Source organism: Vipera berus, assembly GCF_964194415.1.
Source record: "Vipera berus genome assembly, contig: HAP1_SCAFFOLD_42, whole genome shotgun sequence".
Classification (NCBI taxonomy): Eukaryota; Metazoa; Chordata; class Lepidosauria; order Squamata; family Viperidae; genus Vipera; species Vipera berus.
Window position 1 is genome coordinate 172,705 of NW_027673651.1, and position 25,088 is coordinate 197,792.

At 39.9% G+C, this 25,088-nt stretch overlaps 1 protein-coding gene across 2 annotated transcripts in view; it reads right to left on the reverse strand.

Annotated features, from left to right (window-relative positions):
* Window positions 1-11,591: 11,591 nt before the first annotated feature.
* The window catches only part of LOC308679212 (myosin regulatory light chain 2B, cardiac muscle isoform-like), a 44,357-nt gene continuing 30,860 nt past the window's right edge, over window positions 11,592-25,088 (reverse strand). The window contains exons 5-7 of one of the 2 annotated variants that reach the window (XM_081346803.1): window positions 21,114-21,192; window positions 15,246-15,294; window positions 11,592-11,767 (exon numbers count right to left, since the gene is read on the reverse strand). In XM_081346803.1, coding sequence (XP_081202929.1) covers window positions 11,669-11,767; window positions 15,246-15,294; window positions 21,114-21,192 — 227 coding nt within the window. In that variant the 3' untranslated portion in view covers window positions 11,592-11,668. Of the gene's footprint in view, window positions 11,768-15,014; window positions 15,295-21,113; window positions 21,193-25,088 lie in introns of those variants that run through there. The other variant, XM_081346802.1, reaches the window with a different exon arrangement.

Consider the following 25,088-nt stretch of genomic DNA (forward strand, 5'->3'; position numbering starts at 1 on the left):
GACAACTCATCCTGCACTCATCAAACTTCTGTTGAAATGATTTGCTGACTACCCAAAATGTGAATACCAGAGAGAATTTTATACTGACAGCAGACATATGCAAGAAATCATCGGTTGGCTGATGTAGCATTTTTTCTGCCTCTCAGTTCCTCCCTGTACATTGTCCCCACTGTGGTGTATTACAATAATAATAATAAAAAAGATTAAAAACTACAGGACTTAAAAAACAATGACTAGATTGACTCTCCCTTGGTTTCAGTGATACTTCATTGCTAATAAAAGTAGAGTGCTCTGCTTCCTCTCCTGGAGGCAGAGAAAACCAGCAACTGGGAAGTATTTGCAGAATGATGGAGTGTTCCAGAGTCCAGACCACAGTAACAGGCCTATGTTTATCTGGAATTGCTGTAGTTTATGATAGGCAGTTAGCATCTGCTTGGAGCAACCTTCCTAATTTGGTTTTTCCACATATTTTATTTTATTTTATCTCTATCTGTCTATCATTTATCATCCTGTCTATCTATTTGCTTCTGTCTGTCTAGCTATCTACCATATATCATTCATATATATATATATATATATATATATATATATATATATATATATATATATATATATATATATATATATATATATATATATATATATATGGGACGCGGTGGCTCAGTGGGTTAGGACACTGAGCTTGTCGATCAGAAGGTTGGCAGTTTGGCGGGTCGAATCCCGAGTGCCGCGTAACAGAGTGAGCGCCTGTTACTCGTCCCAGCTTCTGCCAACCTAGCAGTTCGAAAGCACGTAAAAATGCAAGTAGAAAAATAGGGACCACTACGGTGGGAAGGTAACAGCGTTCCGTGCGCCTTTGGCGTCTAGTCATGCCGGCCACATGACCACGGAGACGTCCTCAGACAAGCGCTGGCTCTTCGGCTTTGAAACGGAGATGAGCACCGGCCCCTAGAGTCGGAAACGACTAGCACACATGTGCGGGGGAACCTTTACCTTTTATATATATATATATATATATATACAGTATATATAAGAGCCAGCGCTTGTCCGAGGACATCTCCATGGTCATGTGGCCAGCATGAGTAGACGCCAAAGGCGCACAGAACACTGTTACCTTCCCACCGTAGTGGTCCCTATTTTTCTACTTGCATTTTTACGTGCTTTCGAACTGCTAGGTTGGCAGAAGCTGGGACGAGTAACAGGCCACCACAGCATTTCCACTGTCACATTATCAAAATTTAGGCACTTGGCAACTGGCATGTTGCCACGTTTGTGACATCTGCAGCCTTCTTGGGTCATGTGATTTCCATTTGCAATCTTCCCAGGCAACTTCTGACAAGAAAAATCAGTGGGGGAAGCTAGATTTCCTTAATGATTACATCAATCACAACTGCAGTGATTCTATTCTATTCTATTCTATTCTATTCTATTCTATTCTATTCTATTCTACTCTACTCTACTCTACTCTACTCTACTCTACTCTACTCTACTCTACTCTACTCTACTCTATTATATTCTAATTTGATGGGCTGCCACAAAGAAGAGTGGGGGCAACCTATCTTCCAAAGCACGAGAAGACAAGACAAGAAACGATAGATGGAAATTAATCAAGGATAGAAGCAAACCTAGAACTAAGGAGAAATTTCCTGACAGTGAGAACAATTAACTAGAAGAATGGGTTGCCTTCAGAAGTTGTGGGTTCTTCATCACTGAGGCATTTAAGAAGAGACTGGACAGCCACATGTCTGGAATAGTATAGGCCTTGAAACGGAGATGAGCACTGCCCCATATAGTTGGCAATGACTGGTGGAATAAACTCCACAGAGACTCTTTTACTTTTATCTTATGTTGTTAAAAGAGAAACAGAGACAGATTCCTGCTTGGTAGATGATCTTCAAGTGTTTGTGTGCAAGCAAAATGGAGAAGAACTGATTTGCTGCTATTTGTGGGATAGGGTTTGGAGATTTGTCCCAGTGAAATCTATAACAGGACAAATGTTAGTCCAACCTCCTATTTGCTTTGTCCTACTCTCAAATCAACACCATAATCACCTGAATATTGGGGGTAACATACACAGCAGTTGAAGTCCATTCCAGGAAGAATAGAGAAAAAACAAGATGTCTCTGCAAGGAGACTTTGTTAAAGGTTTAAAAAAAATGGAACAATTTCTTCAACCACCTTGAATATGACACAAAGTTGTGTACAGTCTTTGTCTGGCCTGATCCATTATTGCCAATATTTCTTTATATTTTTTTAAAAAAATCTTTTTAAAAAAGGGCTGGACCAAAAAAATGCCTTATTGAACCAAGCAGCAGAATGAAGTGGAATTGGGAGAAACCTCTCATCTCAACCATGAGGAGTGATGGATACCATCATTGCTCCTGGAAAAGAATTCCTAGTATTCTTGCAAACAGAAACTCTTTTGGCTCCTGTGTTGCTGCATTTTTATGATCTATTAGAATTTTTTTTCCCATGTACTGTAGGACAAAAAGTGTTCCCCGGAGGTCCTCAGCAAGTAATCTTTGTTTGTAAGTAGACCAATGGTGTAGCCATCTTGTCTTTTCATTAAATCATCTGAAACAGCACAGAACATTTGGTATTTATGTCATACAGGGCAACTGCCTGCAGAATTTGACAGGTGGATATAAGCCATACCACCATCAAGTTCTCCCTCTTCTTGACCACCCCACTTGAAAGTCTTAAGACTGGCAGGTGGATATCTCGGATACTTTTGAAGTTAGCCAATTAAACCCAGGCAATTTATAACACCAAACTGTTCCAAAAAAAGCAACTGGGGGTGGGGCACGTGGTAGAATGGTCTCCACTTCTCAAGCTGTTATATTATAGCCTCATGTCAGTGTTTTCATTATTGGTGCTTAATTATTTCCTACCTCCCAGCCAGTGTTTATGAAAGAGTTGTAGGAAAGTTTACATTCATGCCTGCAAAGGGGAGAAAAAAATGACTCCCTATGGAAAGGAAAGTCTGCGCTTCAAAATTTGTCAGCTGCACAATCTGAAATTGGGGCTGTGGTTGGTCTAACTCTAACCCAAGGTTGTATAGCCCAAGGTTTCGGGCAGTCCCCAGAAGCTTTGGGGGACACAACTCAGATATCCCGCACAGTGGATGCCCAGTTGTGATTTTTCAGTCTAACTCTCTCTCTCTGTCTCTCTCTCTCTCTCTCTCTCTGTCTCTGTCTCTGTCTCTGTCTCTCTGTCTCTCTCTATACACACACACACACACACACACACACACACAGACAAACATATGGGATTGGTATCAGGTTTTGTGGGAAAATAGAAATGATAACTATAAAGTGGTATACTTTATCCCCTACAATTTAATTGGATAATAGTTCTGAAATCAATAAAGTACATATTTATTTATTTTGTATCCCCCTTTATTATTTTTACAAATAACTCAGGGTGGCAAACATATCCAACACATCTTCCTTCTCCTATTTTCCCCACAACGAGAACCCTGTGAGGTGGGTTGGACTAAGAGAGAATGACTGGCCCAAACTCAACCAGTTGGCTTTCATGGCTAAGATGGGACTTGAATTCATAGTCTTTTGTTTTCTACCCTGGTGCCTTAACCACTAGACCAAACTGGTTCTCATATAACTAGTTATCTTTCCCTACCTACTACAAATGTGGAATATGAGTGACTATTTATCCCTCTTCCATTCTGAAGTTACAATTCCAACTGTGGTTTGGGTGGGAAGTGGATGCTGCAACATTTACTTAAAATCTTTACTAATAAGGATAGAGATCAATAATCTATAAATCAAAAAGGATCATGGATTCCATACACCTCCCTCTTCAATAGAAATTTAAATCAGTTTAGAAGTGTGGCCAACTGAGGACCCAGATTGCTGGGGGCAATAAGCTGACTTTGTAATAATGCCACTTGGGGGGGGGGGCGAAAGCCCTAATAAGCAGGCATATACATAGAATGTAGGCTATTGCTAAGCACATTGATTTGTGCTTTAAATTGTAAGCCACCCTGAGTCTTCGGAGAAGGGCGGGATATAAATGGGATTTTAAAAAAAAACATGATGTTCAGATTCTTCCACATTGTAGACCTCTATTTGTAGAAGACCCCTTCATAGATTACTGCCTTGTCATGGCGAAGGGGCTTGCGTAATTCAATGAAGCTATGAGCTATGCCGCGCAGGGCCAACCAAGACGGACAGGTCATAGCAGAGAGTTCTGACAAAATGTGATCCACTGGAGAAGGAAATGGCAACCCATGAAAACCCCATGGACAGTACCAAAAGGCAAAAAGATATGACACCCTCAGGTCGGAAGGCATCCAATATGCCAGGGCTTGTCAACCTTTTCACCCATTGTACCACTTTTAGGATATGGCAACATCCAAGTAGCACCAGTTGCCTAGCAAGGTGTCAAAAACATGATGACCAAAAAAAAAGAAGGAAAAAAGTGATGAAGTACAGGTAGTCCTCGAATTACAACAGTTTGCTTAGTGACTTTTCGAAGTTACAATGGCACTGAAAAAAGTGCCCCCCAAGCCACAGCCGAGCAAGACACCTGCCTGCCTGCCCGGCGGCGCTCTTCCTCCTGTCTGAGGTTTTCATTGTTGTGAGCATTTCTGTTGAGGATTGGCAGCGGGGGTGGGGTGAAGTGTGTGGGGGGTGTTTGGTTTTTATTCCCCCCGTCTCCTGGGTGGATGCAGCAGGTTTTGGTCACTTCACATGACCCTGGGACACTGTGACCGTCATAAATATGAATCAGTTGCCAAGCATCTCATTGTAAATCACAAGACCCTGGAGATGCTGCAACATTCCAGCTGATCGGTGCTTCTTCTGGGTTCAGAAGCGGCAGGATCAGTGCCGAGCTCCAGCTGGAGCCTGGCGCTGATCCTGCTCATTCCCCTCCTCAGCTACCACTTTTCTAGGATGGTCGTGTACCACCTGCTAGGTGCCACTGTACCACAGGTAGTACCCATACCACTGGTTGAAAAGCCCTGCAATATGCTACTGGGGAAGAGCAGAGGGCTAGTGTTAGTGCCAGAGAGTATGATGCAACTGGGCCAAAGCCGAAAGGATGCTCAGCTGTGGATGTATCTGGTGGTGAAAGGAAAGTCTAATGCTGTAAAGATTTTTTCTCCATAGGAACCTGGAATGTAAGATCCATGAATCAAGGAAAGCTGGACGTGGTCAAACAAGAGATGACAAGACTGAACATCAACATCTTAGGTATCAGCGAACTAAAATGGACAGGAATGGGTGAATTTAATTCAGATGACCATCAGGTATACTACTGTGGGCAAGAATCCCTCAGAAGAAATGGAGTAGCTTTCATAGTCAATAAAAGAGTAGGAAAAGCAATACTGGGATACAATCCCCAAAATGACAGAATGATCTCAATTCGAATTCAAGGCAAACCATTCAATATCACAATAGTCCAAATCTATGCCCCAACCACCAGTGCTGAAGAGAATGAAATTGACTAGTTCTATGAAGCCTACAGCACCTTAGAGAACTAACACCAAAAAATGATGCCCTTATCATCATGGGTGATTGGAATGCTAAAGTAGGAAGCCAAAAGATAACCAGAATAACAAGCAAGTTTGGCCTTGGAGTACAAAATGAAGCAGGGCACAGGATGATAGAATTTTGTCAAGAGAATACGATGGTCATAGCAAACACTCTTTTCCAACAACCCAAGAGACGGCTCTACACATGGACATCACCAGACGGTCAACACATAAATCAGATTGACTATATACTCTGCAGCCAAAGATGAAGCAGCTCTATACAGTCAGTAAAAACAAGACCAGGAGGACTGTGGCTCAGACCATGAGCTTCTCGTTGAAATGTTTAGGCTTAAACTGAAGAATGTAGGGAAAAGCACTAGGCCACTCAGGTATGAATTAAATCATATCCCTGTTGAATATACAGTAGAGGTGACAAATAGATTTAAGGAATTAGATCTGATAGAGTGCCTGAAGAACTATGGACAGAGGTTCGCAACATTGTACAAGAGGTAGCAACTAAAACCATCCCAAAGAAAAATAAATGCAAGAAAGCAAAATGGTTGTCTGAGGAAGCTTTGCAAATAGCTGAGGAAAGGAGAGAAGCGAAAGGCAAGGGAGAAAAAGAAAGATACGCCCAACTGAATGCAGAATTCCGGAGAATAGCTAGAAGAGATAAGAATGCCTTCTTAAATGAACAGTGCAAAGAAACACAAGAAAACAATAAAATAGGGAGGACCAGAAATCTTTTCAAGAAAATTGGAGAGATGAAGGGAACATTTAATGCAAAAATGGGCATGATAAAGGACCAAAATGGCAGGGACCTAAGAGGCAGAAGAGATTTAGAAGAGGTGGCAAAATTACACAGAAGAACTATACAAGAACAAGCTTAACATCCCTGATAACCACGATGAGGTCACTGACCTCGAGCCAGACATCCTAGAATGTGAAGTGAAGTGGGCCTTAGAAAAGCTGAGCAACAACAAAGCTAGTGGAGGTGACAGTATTCCAGCTGAGCTATTCAAAATCTTAAAAGACGATGCAGTAAAAGTGCTACAGTCAATTTGCCAGCAAATTTGGAAAACTCAACAGTGGCCACAGGATTGGAAAAAATAAATTTACATTCCAATTCCAAAGAAAGGCAGTGCCAAAGAATGTTCAAACTATCGCACCATTGCACTCATTTCACATGCTAGTAAAGTTTTGCTTAAAATCCTACAAGCTAGACTCCAGCAGTATGTGAATCGAGAACTACCAGAAGTACAGGCAGGATTTCGAAGAGGCAGAGGAACTAGAGATCAAATTGCCAACATACGCTGGATCATGGAGAAAGCTAGAGAGTTCCAGAAAACATCTACTTCTGCTTCATTGACTATGCTAAAGCCTTTGATTGTGTGGATCACAAAAAACTGTGGCAAGTTCTTAAAGAGATGGGAGTATCAGACCATCTCATTTGTCTCTTGAGAAACCTATATGTGGAGCACATAATGGGAAAGGCAGGGCTAGATGAATCAAAAGTTGGAATTAAGATTGCCGGGAGAAATATCAACAACCTAAGATATGCAGATGATACCACTCTAATGGTAGAAAGTGAAGAGGAACTAAAGACCTATTATTGTGGGTGAAGTAGGAGAGTGCAAAAGTTGGGTTGAAACTTAACATTAAGAAAACCAAGATCATGGCATCCGGCCCTCTCAATTCCTGGAAAATAGATGGGGAAGAAATGGAGGTAGTGACAGATTTTGTTTTCCTGGGCTCCAAAATCACCGCAGATGGGGACTGCAGCCAAGAAATTAAAAGACGCTTGCTCCTGGGGAGGAAAGCCATGGCAAATCTAGACAGCACACTAAAAAGCAGAGACATCACCCTGCCAAAAAAAGTGCGTATAGTCAAGGCTATGGTCTTCCCAGTTGCAATGTATGGATGTGAAAGTTGGACCATAAGAAAGGCTGAGTGCCAAAGAATTGAGGCCTTTGAACTGTGGTGCTGGAGAAAACTCCTACGAGTCCCTTGGACTGCAAAGCGATCAAATCAGTCAGTCCTAGAGGAGATCAACCCTGACTGCTCTTTAGAAGGCCAGATCCTAAAGTTGAAACTCAAATACCTTGGCCACCTAATGTGAAGGAAGGACTCACTGGAGAAGAGCCTAATGCTGGGAAAGATTGAGGGCAAGAGAAGAAGGGGACGACAGAGAATGAGGTGGCTGGATGGAGTCACTGAAGCAGTAGGCATGAGCTTAAATGGACTCCAGAAGATGATAGAGGACAGGAAGGCCTGGAGGAATGTTGTCCATGGGGTTGTGATGGGTCGGACACGACTTCGCAGCTAACAACAACAAATTTGTAGAAGTCCTTGACTTATAACTGTTCATTTGGCAACTGCTCAAAGTTACAACTGAAAAAAACTGACTTGCAGTTATGTCTGTCACAACATCTTTATACTCATGTGAACAAAATTTGGGCACTTGGCAACCAGCATATGTTTACGATGGTTGCAGCATCCCTGGGTCACATGATCACCATTTGTGACCTTCCCAGCTGGCTTCTGAGAAGCAAAGTCAGTGGTGGGAGCCAGATTTGCTTAACGATTGCATAGTTCACTTAAGAACTGCAGTGATTTGCTTAACAACTGTGGGGGGGAAAAAAGGTTGTGAAATTAGTTGTGACTGATTTAACTTGTCTTGCTTAACAATGATCCCAAATGTTGTAACGTGAGGACTACAGCAGAATTCCATTTGACCTTCAGTTCTTTTTGCTTTTAAATATCTCCTCCAGCTTCCCAGCTTCTGCAAAACAGCGGTTGATTTCATATATGCTGTGAAGCCAAAATACACGTTGCTTGTGGCTTAGCGTGTTGTGTGAACCAGCAGCCATTTGGCTTATAAATCATGATTATGGCTCAGCGCATTATGCCACATTTGTGCTCTACTCAGTCAACTGAGGTTAACCAAATCATGGGTTGGAGTGTTTTGTGAACCAAACCAGATGGACGGGGACTTGTGGGCATAAAATGTCATAAAATGAAATGAGGTAGTCTATTATCAGCAACAGAGGGATTTTAGTCAAGGAGGGTTACAGCACAGCATCAGGATGGTCAGGACATACACATTCTAGCCATAGTTCTTTTTTCTCTATAGATTCTGCCTAGATTCACACATTCTCCGAACGTGATTTATTTTATTTTAGATTACATCATTGTGTGAACTCAGGTATATTTTTATGAACAGAGTGTTTAATCTTAGGGTGGGATACTAGAACAAAAACTCAAAGAAGGAAAGAATAGACCAGTGATTAAAAATATGTATAATCTAATATTATTAAATAAAATAAAAAAGAATCCAAATTTATTTGAAACAAAACATAGGTAATATGATTGCCCTCCAGTCATATATTTTATTATTTATCCTTCTGACATATTTGGTAAAAAAAAAATTGCAAAGAATTTTGAGGGAACTTCTTTCAGGTCCTTGGTCTGCAGTTTGATAACTGCTTAATGGTTTACTACACTATGTAAATCCCCCCTATTAATTGTGACAATACTTTCACACGAAACAGAATGCAGAAATTTGTTCACACTGTGTGCTTAATCTGATTACTGATGGAATTCATTTCCTGGGTTCATACAAAGATTGAATCACAAGCTAACCAAACAAGCTGAGTTTGCATAACAATAACTAACAAAAAAAACCTTAAGTGTGTTTAACAGTAATCAAGTTTAGCATCTTGTATAAATGTAGTTGTTTGGTCTTTAAGTGACCTAGTTAAACATGATACACAAAACAGCAAGAGACAGGTAAAAATGGAAGCACGTTTATAGGGTGTGCAGTTTAATCTCTGCTTGATGCACAAACTGCAGAATTAAAGTATCCCTGGATAGTTGTATAATCATTGTTTAAAGACTTCCAATGAAAGACAGCCCACTATCCCTCTAGATCAGAAGTCCCCAACCTTTTGGCACCATGGGTCGGTTCTGTGGAGAGAGGTTTTTCTGCAGACTGGAGAGTGTGTGGTTTTGTGTGTTGCCTGCATCCCGCACATGGGGCTTTGCTTGTTTGTACAGCCTGGTTGCTGGCAGGTCGCGAAACGGTACTGGTCCACGGACCGGGGTTTAGGGACCCCTGCTCTAGATAAGAGAGTCCTAAATTTCCACGTTTCCTAAGCTGTGCATCACAGCACCCCAAGGCGCTGCAGTGAACTTACTAACAGTTCTATTTATTAAATACGGGTAGTCCTCAACTTACAACCATTCATTTAGTGACTGTTTGAAGTTACAATGGCACTAAAAAAAGTGACATGATTATTTTTCATACTTACGACCGTTACAGCATCCCAATGATCACATGAACAAAATTTAGACACTTGGCAACTGGTTCATATTAATGATGGTCGCGGTATCTTGGGATCATGTGATCTACCTTTTCTGACTTTTTGACAAGTAAAGTCAATGGAAAGCTAGATTCACTTTATAACCAGGTTACTAACAACTGTAATGATTCACTTAGCAACTGTGACAAGAAAAGTCATAAAATGAGGCAAAAGTAAAAAACTGTCTCACTTAGCAATGGAAAGTTTGGGCTCAGTTGTGGTCATAAGTTGAGGACTACCTATAGTAAAATATCCTATGTTTTCTTGATGGATCCTATGTCGTCCTTGTGATTCACTCCAGTGCTATGCTGTAGAGTTTGGGAACCTCAACCCCTTTCCTGAATTGCTTTGGTTAAGAATCATAGAACCATAGCAAAAAAAAAGCTCTTTTCTGATGTTATTAAAAGGAATAAGCTCTCATGAGTTGCAGGCTACTTCATAAGATATGCTTTCTCTTTCTGATTGTTTTGGTAGCATAGACTAGCATGCTTCTCTCTCTACAATGTCTAAAATAGAATCTTAGAGATCCTAAGGGAAGGAAAGAGACCTTGGAGATCTTCATGTCCAACCATCTGTCCTGGGAAGATCTCCTTATGCCATTTTCAGCAAATGGCTGTGCAATCTTTTGTCTGAAATCTTCCAGTGATGGAGTACCCTCAGCTCTAGGAGGCAGGCTGCACCACTGCTTGATAGCTCTCGTGATCAGGAAATCACTTTTGGTTTTGAGTTTGGCTCTCCCTCTGCCAAGCTTCCATTTTGAAGCTCATTTTGAATCCCCTATCTTGTAACTAAATCCTGCTTTAGGGATAACACAGAATAACAAGCCAACTCTTCTGAACAGAACCTGGCATTGTATAACACAGTGTGACAACTATGGATGCAGGCACACCAACTTCCCACAAATCAAACGCCCACACTAAATTATTACCTTTTAAAAAATTAAAGGCTGATATCTTGCAAGTCATCTAGCTTGAAATGTTGTGTCAGATAACCCAAATCTCACAAGATTTGAGGCAATTAGTTTTTAAGGGAGCTTGTAGAAGTTACTGGCCCCCAGGGATAGAAAGATGGACTAACAGAATAATAAAGCACACTCGGAATGACTTATGGGGAATTTTGTTGCCTGCCAGAGATATACCTTTGAAACCAGGATATAGGTATAGTCCTCAAATTGAGAGAAAGAGATCTCCAGGGGTTGCCAAGAATACAACTATTGAATGCAAAACATTTTTAAAGATTCTTTATAGTGTATGCAGCTAATTCTAAAATGGTAGTTGGAAAAATGCATGTGGGAAAAATATATTAATATTATTCCAATTTACAGGTTTTGCAGCTGGGCCTTCAAATTTAAAACAGGTCCTGGGGTTAGCCTTGGATCAGATTAAGCCCAGTCAAACATTTATATATAATCATGACTGTTTAGCAAAGGCTTTTCCTCAGTAAGGAAAAAAAAGACAGCCCCAAGTGTTTAATAAAGGAAATGGAAGAGGTTAAGAACCATCACGCTGGCCAGTAAAGGCATCTGGTGAATATTAGACATGTCAGCAAGTCATAAAAGAAGCCAGTTCATCAAGAACATTCCATTTATATATTGCTGACAAGAATAACAGCAGAAAATGAAAATATAAAAAGAAGAATAGGGAGACAGGGGGAAAACATAGAAAAAAATAGTATATGTAGTTTTATCAAAGAAAAAAAACAACAAGGTAATTTAGAATACTGTTTTAATCTGGCTTCCACTGAACAGTATGTCAGTACCAAAGAAACATGGGTGAATTATGTTTTCTTGATGGATCAATTCAACATCATGTTAGTCGTTCTCTTCCCCATGTGTAATAACGTAAACAAGATTCTTGTAATCGAGGTAACCGGAGGGATCTGGAGGAAAAGCGCTGAAGGTCTGCTTTATCTAAAGATGATGTACAAAATAAAGGGTAGAAAGAACGTATGGGGAGAGTTAATAATTGCAGTTTCCATATAGACATAACAAACCCTAACCAGGTTTCTAGTACTTAGGGACATAATTCATTGTTCACTCTTGGAAGAAATGAAGTGGTGACAGCAAGAGTATTGAACAAGAATTTACTGCAGGCGGTTCAAGGTGGAATTAGACAAATTGTCAAATGTGATTTTGCTAGAAAACACATGCCCACCATTTTGATTTTTTTCATCTTCTGCTTTGAACTGAAATGGGTCAGCGACTATTCAAAGTTACGATGGACACCCCCCCCAAAAGGAACTTATGACTCGATTCTGGAGTTCTGATAGTGGCACGCACACAACCCACAGTCACATGAGCGCATTTCAAGTGCTTGGCAATCGTCTCACTTTTACAGTTGGTGGTGGTTGCAATGTTCTGCATTCACATGATACAATTTACAAAGTATTTTATTTATTTATTTATTTATTTATTCCTATTTATATCCCGCCCTTCTCCGAAGACTCAGGGCGGCTTACAATCTAAAGCACAAATCAATGTGCTTAGCAATAGCCTTCATTCTATGTATATGCCTGCTTATTAGGGCTTTTTGCTAGAAACTGGGATTTTGGGGGCCGCTTTCAGCTAAAAAAATTTATATAATGCATTGACTCACTTAACGACCATGGGGTTTTCTTAACGACCACCCGCAAAAAATATTATAAAATCAGGTTGGTCACGTGCCTTGACTTATGACAGTAATGACTTATGATTGAAATTCCAGGCTTATAGTTGTAACTCAAGGATTACCTATGTTACTAATAGTGATCACATAGAGGCAATAAATCTGGTTTTCACATGCACACTGGTAGCAATTGTGATGAAAATAAAGTATTTTGATTGAGATGGACAATCCAGGCAAACACAATATGCTCTAATAATGGGACAAATTTCAAATCTGTGTATTATTAGGAGGGGGAAAAACCTTATATGAATGTACAATGTAGTTACTCTTAGCTTCTTGCACAGATATTATAGAATCTGCAGTATTCCTATATTAAATTTTAATAGTGCAAGTTAACATTTTTAAATGGTCCACTTCTTTTTCAGATTCAAATCTTGCAAAGTGTAGGCATTCTGACTAGAAATCTCAAGGGATTTTAGCCAAAAAAAAACCAAAATTTCACAAAATCCCACTTAAGATGGCACAAAATTGCAAGATTACAGGAGCACATTTGTCAAAATTGTGTGAAATGATGCCAATATATATACATGTATATACACATGTATAGATAAAACTAGCTTTTCAAGATTAATGATAGTTAGCTAGCTATAGAGATATGTTTGGGGGAAAAATGCCAGTTCTTAGTGTACAGTCTACTTTGGTTGGTTGGTTGGTTGTTTGATTGATTGTCATCCATTTGTTGTGGACTGTTAGCCACCACATAGATTTTCTCCACAACAATCTTTCCTAATATGGTCTTTCAGGTTTTCATATGGTATACTTTTGGTTAGGTTCATCTCAAAAAAAAAAGGAGTACAATGTTAAAAAAAGGCAAGAAAAATTATTGAGACTTCTTCATAAGGAAAAGCTAAAGTATTTGGGATCCTTGAGTTTAGAAAAAAGGAGTACAGTAATTTTTACCACACTTCCAAAATGAAGAAAGTTAAAAAATCTATTCCTTTCTATGACACAATGCATAATGTATAACAGACATGTCAAACACAAGGCCCGGGGGCCGGATCCGGCCCGCAAAGTGGTTTCATGTGGCCCGCGAAGCCATCCTGGAAACAGTGAGGGAATGGCCCCCACCGCCTTGGCCCTGGCCCAGAGACCCTCCTTCTGCCAGAGACCCTCAGATCTGTCCCACTCCTGCCCAGGCCCCCATAGGCACCCTTGATGGGAACGATGTAGAGCTGGCCACGCCCACCCAGTAGGCCATTCACACTCTAGCCACACCCACCCAGTAGGCCACGCCCACCCTGGCCATACCCACCCGGCCCCCTGAGGGCAACCGCAATGCTGATGTGGCCCTCAATGAAATTGAGTTTGACACCCCTGATGTATAAGAAGTTTCAGACCCTCCTACTCCAGATTTGTCTTGATGAGTGACCGCCTTTGTTTAAAAACTTCTAAGAAAATAAAGTCCTTTTTCATGCACAGGAATGCATTTTGTTGTTGAACAGCTTGTAATTTCGTGAAGTTCTTCCTAAAGTTTTATCAAATATATTAAGCAGAGACTCAAAAGCCACCTCTCATGGATCCCATTAAGCATTTTTCAAGCTTAGCAACTTTAAGATGTGTGGAATTTAAGATGTGTGGATGTGTGGACCCCCCCCCCAGGATCCCCTCAGCATGCTTGTGTTGAAGTCCACAAGTCCACACATCTTAAACTCCACACATTTTAAAGCTGACAAATTTGAAAAATATTGAATAGGACCATGCATGAGAGATGGATTTTGATCCTTTCCTTTCCTTTCCTTTCCTTTCCTTTCCTTTCCTTTCCTTTCCTTTCCTTTCCTTTCCTTTCCTTTCCTTTCCTTTCCTTTCCTTTCCTTTCTTTCCCTTCCCTTCCCTTCCCTTCCTTCTCCTCCCCTCTACTTTCCTCCTTATGCCATCCATCTTGTAAATTGGCATGATTCCTTTTTCCCTGCCATATATATGTATACATTCCAACTAGACTGTGATGTTCGTGTCATATATATGTGGGTATATGCATAATGGTATTTTTTGAGACCTGAATGCAATGAAATTTCATTTTAATGTATTTATTTATTTATTTATTATTTGGATTTATATACCGCCCCTCTCCCGAAGGACTCAGGGTGGTGTACAGGGCAATTAAAACACTATATACAACACATAATACACAAAATTAAAATAAATTAAACCAAGTAGCCCTAAACAATAAAACACGTTCTAAAATTTAAAATTTAAAATCTAAAATCCCAGTCCCTCAGTCCAGGCCGGCAAGTTCAAATAGCCAAGTCTTCAGGTCGTGGCGAAAAGTGCAAAGGTCAGGAGCCATCCGGAGCTGATTCCAGAGGGCTGACTGTATGCTGACTGGTGTACATTTAAAAATGGTGTACATTTTTCTATTCTATTCTATTCTATTCTATTCTATTCTATTCTATTCTATTCTATTCTATTCTATTCTATTCTATTCGATTCGATTCTATTCTATTCTATTCTATTCTATTCTATTCTATTCTATTCTATTCTATTCTATTCTATTCTCTAGAGGGGTGGAGGGAATAACAGCCTTTGAGAGACTGTTTATATAATCAGAAGCAGCTCTTCCCATGTATTCTGGAATTACTAAATTCTCGTGAAAAATTGTGATACTTTACATCAAGTTTTGACCATAAAATCCTTCCCAGCAATTCCTGCCATGAAAATTATTCTTGCCAAATAAAAAGAAAAAAAATTGTTGGGTGCATACAGTTTGCATGATAAAGTAAACCTTACCTCTTCCTCAGTGAACCGGTCTGCCTGCGTCATGAGCACTTCTTTCATACTGTATCAAATAAAATACATAAAGTAAATAAAGTGAAGGAAAAGAAAAGAAAAGAAAAATAGCAAAAGTTACTGGCCAAGTTGCTTTATCAATGCAATGTTGTCTCTGATACTAAAAGGAAATTGGTAGCTGTAAATAGTACAGAATGGGATCACCTGATCCCAGGACACTGCAACCATCATAAATATGAGTCAGCTGCCAGCTGAATTTTGATCACATGGCTAACGAGGATGCTGCAACAGTTGTGTAAAAAATGGTCATAAGTCACTCTTTTCAGTACCGTTGTAACTTTGAATGGTCACTAAACAAACTGTTCTAAGTCGAGAACTACCTGTACCTATGCAGTGTGATCACTGAATGGTGCAAAAAGGAATTATTCTCACTATATTCCATGTATCATATGCTATAAGGTACGGTATCCCTCCCTCCCTCTCTTCCAAACTGAATGGGGCAGGATAGTGATGGCTGGGAAGTTGAAGACCACACACCTTAAAATTCCCAAGGCTGAAAAACATTGAACTTGAATGATATCTAGTCTGTTGCTTCCTCATGGCCCCACTCTCCGCCCTTTCCCTTCTTCACATCTCTGTACTCAAATAAATATACCAGTCAAGTGACTACGTGTTATGTATGTGTACACTTTGAGAGCAAGCAACTAAATTTCATTTTTAATGTGTGCCATTGTGCCCACAGTAAAAAATGACAATAAAGGTTATCTATCTACAGGGAAGTGTATTGAGTCTATTAAATTCTCATGCTCCATAGTCAGTTTGTTAATCTTTAAGGTGCCACCAGATTTTTTGACATTTTTATTTCAATTTCCTTTTCAGAAAGTTTGTGCCTCTTTTAGCTGCAAGCAAGTAGTATTTTTGAAGAAAAAAAAAACTTCTGAGGAAAGAGGTAGGTGGGGTGGGAAGGGGCAAGGCAAGGATGAATAAATGCAGCTCAGATATAATCCTAAGCATTTCACATCTTGGCATATAAAGAGGCCTGGGGGGGAAAAATCCCTGTACATTTTCCATTATTTATTTTATAGAGAAACAAAGATGCAGATTTTCCAAACAGAGAACTTTCTGCAGTTATTGTTTTCCATATTATTTGTTTCCCCAGGGGTATGAAAAGAAAAGATGTCCAGCAAGAAGAAGATCACAGATCTTCATAAGAATTTCATAAACAAGTGCCCGCCCAATGTCCTTGATGTCACACACCAGATGACAGGATCTGCAGTCCCAGCTTCATCCAGTTCCAGTATTAAAACAAGATTGGTAAACCCTACAGGGCTTCTTAAACAGAAATGGAAACAAGTGTGTTTTGTTAATTGGGATGCTGCTTCGAAAAGGACTTCATGGGGCCAATGACATGGTATTTCATGTCTGGATAGGTGCCCAGAAAGACTTCAAAGTATTTAGGGCTCCATCAGATGCCTCCTGAATTCTTAAGGGCTAAATAGATGATAAATCAAACTGCCTACCATAGAAGCAAATCTGGACTGGAGCACAACATTCTGCCATTCTTCAGAAATAACCTCCATTCTTCATGTTCCAAAGGTGCTTTTTCAAAAGACAATTGACTTTGTTTTTCCTTGAAGATATTTTGCTTCTGATTATAAAATTAAAAACTTCTATTTGTATGCCAGCCAGTCATATATAAATTAGACAAATATTCTTTCCCATGGTATACTATGAATAATCCTCAAATTATGACCATACTGGAGCCTATTCATTATGGTTGTAAGTTATGACGGTCATAAACTTATAATGGACGCTTCTTGGATGAGAAGCGAAATATCTTCGAGGAAAAACAAAGTCAATTGTCTTTTGAAAAAGCACCTTTGGGACATGAAGAATGGGAGGTTTATTTCTGAAGAATGGCAGAATGTTGTGCTCCAGTCCAGATTTGCTTCTATGTTAAGGCAATTTGATTTATCATCTATTTAGGCCTTAAGAATTCGGGAGGCATCTGATGAAACCCTCTGGTCTCCTCTCCTCTGTTCCTTATGCCATCTGTCTTGTAAATTGGCATGATTCCTTTCCCCACCCCACACCATCTATATGTGTACATTCCAACTAGACTGTGATGTTTGTGTCATATATGTGTGTGTATGTGGGTATACACATAATGGTGTTTTGTTTTGTTTTGAGAGCTGAATGCAACAAAATTTCATTTCAATGTATGCTGACTAATATTTTTATTATTATTTATACAAATAATAAAAGCAAGGTAAAACTAATAGATGAACCGTTATGTACATAGGTAGAATCTTCTTCAAAAAGATTGCTTTTCCTAAATATTTTTTGAAAGCTCATTAATGAAATTGCCCTTATTATTGAGGAATGCTGCCATGAAGGAAAAGTAAACAAGGAAGTCAATTCCAGAAAAATCAACATGTCGAAATCAAAATATGTTTGCTTTCAAAATAGACCTCCCATCCTGACATATAGAAAATACTTAAAAAGTTCTTTCCGTTGTGTCACTCCTAACGTTTTCTTCTCTTTGTATGGTACATCCGTGCTCGGCTCCCCTATTATTTTTTTTAACCATTGAAATCAGTACAGAGAAGGGTGCGGGGAAAACCCCAGATTCTGAGATCACTCTTGGGCTTATAATTTAATTGATTCATTTTATTCTCTGAGTGAAAAGTACAGATTATTTAGATTTTTTTTTGTTTGTTTTTAAAAAAAACATTTGTTTGATGGTTCCCCTGTTATGTATGAGCCCCAGGGCCCTTGCCCCATCCTAAAACCAATGGGGTGACCTTAGGCAATTGCTGACCTTGTTTAACAAGACAGAAAACTCCCATAAAATAAATTGGCAGGAAATGTTGCAACTATTCTAGTTAAGGATAAAAAAACTGGTCCTAGGTAGGAAGAAGAAGACTGAATTCCCAGTGTTAAAAATTACTACCCTCTGCATTGATTTCCTGTTAGACAGAAAACTGAGCATCCCTTTAGTTATACTGTAATTAGATAAGACAGGAAGCAAGATAAAGGAGAATTCCCCCCAACCCCCATAGTGCAGAGGGAAAAGCCCTAGAAATAGGCAGGTTGATGGCTAAATTTTGAGCAGAGCTAATTTCCAACCAAGTCTGTCTGGATTCAGATTTGTGGGACTCTCCTTATGGCAACTGAAGCATTATTGTTGGAGAAAAGAAGAAAACAATAATTGCAGTTTTTTAGCTGCTGATGTTCAAGTACGCTTTGTGCCTGATTTTGGGGCTCATAAATATAGATGCCTGAGGAGGATGGTGCATGCATACAGTTAGTCCTGGACTTACAACCACCAGTGGCGTAGCGTGGGGGGTGCAGGGGGGGCCGGCCGCACTGGGTGCAACATCTGGGGGGGCGCGCTCGCACTGAGCTGCTCAGGGAGCCCCAAGGGCTGCACAGAGTCAGCTTGGCTCCGCTCTCGAGCTGCTCTTTCTTGCAAAGCGAAACGAGTCCGGCAGGTGAGATGGGCGGCCACATAAACTGAATAAAATAAATAGAAGCGCCCAACTCTCCGCCCAGGCTCAGGCCAACCGCAAGCGCCCCGCAGGCGCCCCGGCAGGCTTGGCTGAGCGAAGACAGACCCGCTGGCCGGCTGGCCTAGCTTCGTGCGCATGCGTGGCTTTATTTAGCGGGGCTCACGTGCGAGCTTGAATGCAGCGGCTCTTGCAGGTCGGAGCCCCGCCCAACCGCCCTCGAGAGGGACCCGGAAGCATCCCGCATGCGCGCGACTCTTCTTGGAAAGTCTACGCCGCTGCGGGGCGCGTCTTTTCGGCGGTGCCATGACGTCACCGGGTTAGGGGGCGCAAATTGCCCCGGGTGCTGACAACCCACGCTACGCCACTGACAACCACAGTTGAGCCCAAAATTTCTGTTGCTAAGTGAAACATTTATTAAGTGAGTTTTGCCCCATTTTATGACCTTTCTTGCCACCATTCTTAAGTCAATCACTGTAATTGTTAAGTTAGTAACACAGTTGTTAAGTGAATCTTCTTTCCCCACTGCTTATCAGAAGGTTGCAAAATGTGATCACATGACCTCTGGACCACTGGACCTCGTCATAAATATGAGTCAGTTGCCAAGCCTCTGAATTTTGATCGTGTGACCATGGCGATGTTGCAATGGTTGTAAGTGTGAAAAATGGTCATACGTCACTTTTTCCAGTGCTGTGGTAACTTCGAACAGTCACTAAATGAACTGTTGTAAGTCGAGGACTACCTGTATATGCATGTATGTGTGGGTGTCTGGTGTGTACATACATATCATCTGTTTCAAATCTTCCAAATGAGTCATAGCTTCCCAAGCAAGTAGTGAAAATATCTCCAGTGGAAAAAATGAAATGCTCCCAAAAGGAGGTTAATAAGACAAACATTCCTATTAAAAGCTCAAACATGGCCAGTTTGAGGGGGAGGGGAGTTATTTTGCTATTGCCATTTCTTGCTCTTTAAAAAAAATTAATATGGAAAAATGCTATTAATTTATAGCAACTCTATCATGAACAGGACAAATTCTCCAAGAGATGAATGAGGAGCTCTAATAAATAAATAACAATTAGATCCCAACGTATAAATGGTGCTGAATGTCAAAATATAGTCATGGAATGGATTGGTAAGGATCAATGTTACCCTTAGGTCTAACAAGTAAAATGAAGTTCTCCTGTGGTGATGAATGAATAAAGTTGTTAGCAAATTTAACTAGGTTTACAGGGGGCTGGTTGCTGCTAGTGTGAAACAGAAGCCCTGGATTTATTTATCATATACTAATAACCCATTTGGGCATCATATTAATGTAGCTTTCCCCAACCTGATGCTTTCAAGATATTTTGGCATGATAAACCCAATTATTCTTCACTGGCATGTGGCTGGGAGTTATAGAAGCTGTGTTCCTAGTCCACCTATAGGAGAAGAGCAGGCAGAGCCTGGGGGTGGAGCCAAGTGAGTAATCAGCCTAGAATCATTACATTTCCACAAATAGTCTAAGTCCAAGAGCTCTTGAATTCCACTGACTCTTAATCTAACACCAGTTCAGTGCTGATCATTAGTTGACTAGATTCTTGTGTATACGCATGAGCAGTAAATCATCTTAACTGGAACTTAATGTATGGTCCTGATTCATTGTGCCTAACACCACCTGGAGGATAGCATAGTGAGGAAGAAGTCCTTATTTATTAATTTTAAACATGCATTAAACTACCTATGAGCAGATTGTCTATAAATGTAGACTTTTATGGATAAGTGTGATGAAATACGGGGCTCATTTATACAGAATACAGTAGGTTAAAAATGATAACAGTGATAATTTTTTGTTTGTGTTTTGTTCTTTTTTGTTATTAATTAAAAAGCAATAAAAATAAACATAAAATATGCATTAAGCCACCTAACTCTGAAGGCTCTGTGCAGTGCACAAATTCAAATCCTGCTACAAGATGGAACAAAATAATAAACAATAAATAACAGCAAACAATCACGGGGGGGAGGGGGGGATTTTCCTCTAGTTTTTAGTTAGCCGAATCACCTTTGGAAAGCCGTGGTTCTGTAATAATCTGAATGCGCTGAGCATTGAATAAACTTTGAGTTCTCCTCTGCTTTAAGCTCTATATTTAGGTTTCACATTTTTTCTTCTTCTGATCTTAATCTCAATGCACTGAAAACTTTCAGTGGCCTCACAGAAATTGGACTAAAAACTGATTTGTTCTCTGTGGCGATAGTTTAATCTGTTGGAGATCTCAGTGAAACAAGGCATGATACTACAGACAAAATGCAGACAACAGAAACAACAATGGAAAGGGAAGGGATTTTTTGTAAAAAAAAAAAAGTAAAGTAAAATACTACTTACTAATCTGCTTTTATGTAGCCTTTTCCTTCTCGATCAAAAACTCTAAAAGCATTCAAAATGATTTCTTCTGGATCAGTGCCTAAAAAAAGGAACAATCGGATTCTTTATACTCTGAATGCTTTTTCTGCACAGGCATTAACGGCAGACATATTGAACGTGCAATCTTTGATTATTATTTTTTACTATTTGATTCCTATATCTTTGAGGTCTGGCAACTGAAAGCATGAATAGAGTCCACTGAACAATGGCGTCTAAGATAATTCAACCAGTTCTGCTAAGGGAAATGTTTGCGGGTATTCATTCTGCACTTTTCAATCATTTGGGATATGTCAAAAAGGGAAGCAATTCCAATTTTCTGCAGCAGTGTTACTACTGCTCAGACATGAGACAGCACAATCTGCCACTCTTGTATGTTGAGTTAGTTTTGAAAGCATCTTCTTCAGTGGTGGGATTCAGCCGGTTCGCATCAGTTCGGCAGAACCGGTAGCTAATTTTTTTTGTTACCCTGGCTCAGAATGGACTTCCGGAAGCGGCATCCACACAGAGAACCGGTTGTTCACATATTTGAATACCACCACTGATCTTCTCAGCATTCTCCAGCAACTGAACCAAGCCCTCCCCCTTTCCCCCCCTCAATTTTCATAGTCACCCATGAACATCAGAATGTCCAGTTTACCCAGAGGAAGAATCAGCCCTGTTGCATAATGTCAACAACTAACTAGGGAACCAAAATTCCAAGCTATTGTTCCACTTCTACAAATGTCTTAGAAATAGATGCTACCAGCCTTTTTGGAAATGATGCACACAAGCAGCATTTGACAGATAATATTCCATCCCTTGGATGAGCTGAGAAAAGGGCAGATAGGTGAATAAAAAAAATAAAACTACTTGATGGTAACTTTTTTTTAATCTCCAGAAAGTGTTCAAGACCAGGAGGGAAAGATGGTGTAGACTAGGTAAATGTTAAAGTTGATTTAACTGAAATGAATTAAATATAGTTCCCATTATTATTCCATATGTATTTAATGATTATCTTTTTCATTTTTTTCAGAATAAAAATTTGTGAAAGCAGAACAGACTAACCTTTGGAAGAGTGATAATAGCTGCAAAATAACAGCTGCAAAATAACTCTGTGTTCACAGGACAGAGGGCCTAGTTCCAGAAACTGGTTGCTAACATCAGTACCCGCTGGATTAATGCCTTGAGAAAATATAACAGACTGTTTCCTCTGATAGTCTTCTTTTAATCTCTATAGCACATTCCTTGGAAAGAAATACACACAAATACATGTGTGTGATGATCCTGGTTCTTGGCTTTGAGGTAAAAAGGTCACTTATGCCTTTACAGCTGCAGAAAAATGACAAGTTACCCTATCTGGCAGCAAAAATCTGAGTAACTATTAGGGGACAGCAAAGAGAACATAAAATCAACTTTGTTCTGCCCCTGGAAGGCTGCCTGAGTTTTGCAACTAATATATGAGAGCCATAATTATTTAAATAACCACCCAACCAACGGGACCTAAATCTGAAACACCGTCAAATCAGTGGTTAACAAATGCTTCCCATTGATAGTCCTGGTGATTGAAAAGTTGTTAGGTGCTTTAGAGGATAAGTATATTTATGATAAGTGAACATGCAGAGTCCTATAATATGATCCATGATTCCTCAGAATTCCATATTACATACATTAATTTAGAGACGTATAAGTTCCACATAAGTGAACATAATTGCACGTGAGCTCCACAAAATTGGAAAAACTGAGAATAAGTTGCACAAATACCTTGTGCAAGGTGAGGGAGATAAGCAATTTTGTGACCCCTGCCACATGCCTCATTTGAAATAGAATGGCATGGCTTGTTGCACAGTCGGCTAGATGCTTCAACTGGATTTTGCATTTTTATCCACCTATTGAGTTTTTCCCGAGGACCTGCGATAAGTAGATGTTGTTTGGTGGTGCTTGAAGGTAGAGTCGCAGGATGTCAGCTGTTCCAAGTAAAGCTGCCTTTTGCAATTGACTGATGGTGACTTTGTCAATGCTGGTGGTGTTCAAATGGTGCTCCAGAGGTTGTGGGATTGCACCCAAGGTGCCTATTACTATTGGGATTATATTTATTTTCTTTTGTCACAGTCATTCTACTACTATTTTTGTTGTTCTATGGCATTATTATTTTTATTCCCCTCTAAAATAATTATAAACTAATTAATACCAACAATGAAGATCAAAGTAGTTAAAGGTAACAGGAGTTGTAGCACTTTATATGAGATAAAAATATATAGCCTGATTTATATATTAAATACATGCTGGTTTCATTTTTTAAAATATTCATTGTGCTTCATACTATAATCTTATCCTTCTGCCTATGGAGTCCATCCAGAAACGGAGTTTACCAATATTTATAAATAAATGCATACAATCTGATAACTTGAATCTGAAAAGAATAGATGATGCAGGATTTATAGAATATAGTTTGAAAATCTGGGGAGCTGCTACTAAACAATACAAAATACAGTTCTATCAGAACCATGAAAAACACTAACTTAATGGGGAAGTCCCTTACATATTCATGGAATGTAGAAATTTGCCAAGGTTGGGCACCCTGGTGTAGAATCTCTGATACCCCACAGATTGCTAAATATATATAACTCAAGATAAAGTCAGTTTGGTTTATTTCCTGCTTTGTGGGCAGATTTCTCCCCTGGCAAAATTGTGTCTAGATTTTTAATGACCCATCTAGACATTGCTGGTTTGTTCAGCAGGGAGGATTACACACACACACACACACAAACATTTTGAATTTGAGAAATTTTGAATTTGATGTTAAAAACTAAGCAAAAATCACATTCCTGGCTGCTTTATACATTTGCAGAAATAGGGGAGTTATTATAGGGAATAGAAAAAAGTAGCAGGATTTTATCTTGCTGGGGATTAAGACTGCCAAATACTCTCTCAATAAGATTGGTAAATTCTTTGACATCCCTGCCTTCTTGTTGTTATTGAAACACAGGCCAAATTGCTGATAATCTGTAATCAGCCTATTACATTTTATCTGTCTGAAATAACCATACTAAAAGTCATATTTTTGTTTTAAATCATTCAATGACTAGCTCAGTGACTAGAATATAAGAATTGGGGTAGGGGGTTTGCAGGCATAACCTTATTTTCATTTTTGAAATGCTGGAGATGACTTACTTACTTGTGTGTTTGCTTAATTAATTTATTGGCTGCCCAACTTAACTCAGGGTAACTCTGGGTGGCTTACAATCATAAAAAATAAAAATGATACAAAGATAAAAACTTAAATAAAATACTATACAGCAGCCCAATTAAAAAGATGAGGAGGGCGGGAGCAGAATGGGGGGGAGGAGGTGGGTCTATTGATCAATCACCTCCACTGTGATGCTCCACCATTGGACCCCAAGTCAACTGGCAGAGCCAGGTCTTTAGGCTCTTACAACAGGTTGCGAGGGTTGGGGTCAACCTCACTCCAGGGGGCAAGATATTCCAGAGGGCAGGTGCAATGGCAGAGAAGGCCCTTCTGCTGGAGACTGCCAGCTGGAATTCCCAGGCTGATGGGGCCTGTAGCATGCCTTTCTCTGCCAGCACAAGTGGGGCAGGCCCATCCCTGAAGTAGCCTGGACCCATGCCATGAAGGGCTTTAAAGATGATTACCAACACCTTGAATTGTATCCAGAAGCAAACTGGCAGCCAATGCAGCTCACAGAGCAGTGGTGTTCCAAGGGCCATTCTTGGGCCCCCAAGAACTTCTGGCATTGCTGCACTCTGCACCAGCTGTAACCTCCAAGTGTTCTTCAAAGGTAGCCCCATGTAGAGTGCATTGTAAAAGTCCAGTTGTAAGATGACTAAGGCATCAATGACCCCCAAGTTGTAGACAGAACCCCCCCTGGGGCAAGGCCACCCCATCCAGGATTAAAGATGACAAAGTCATCTATATTTTATATATTTACATAAAATATA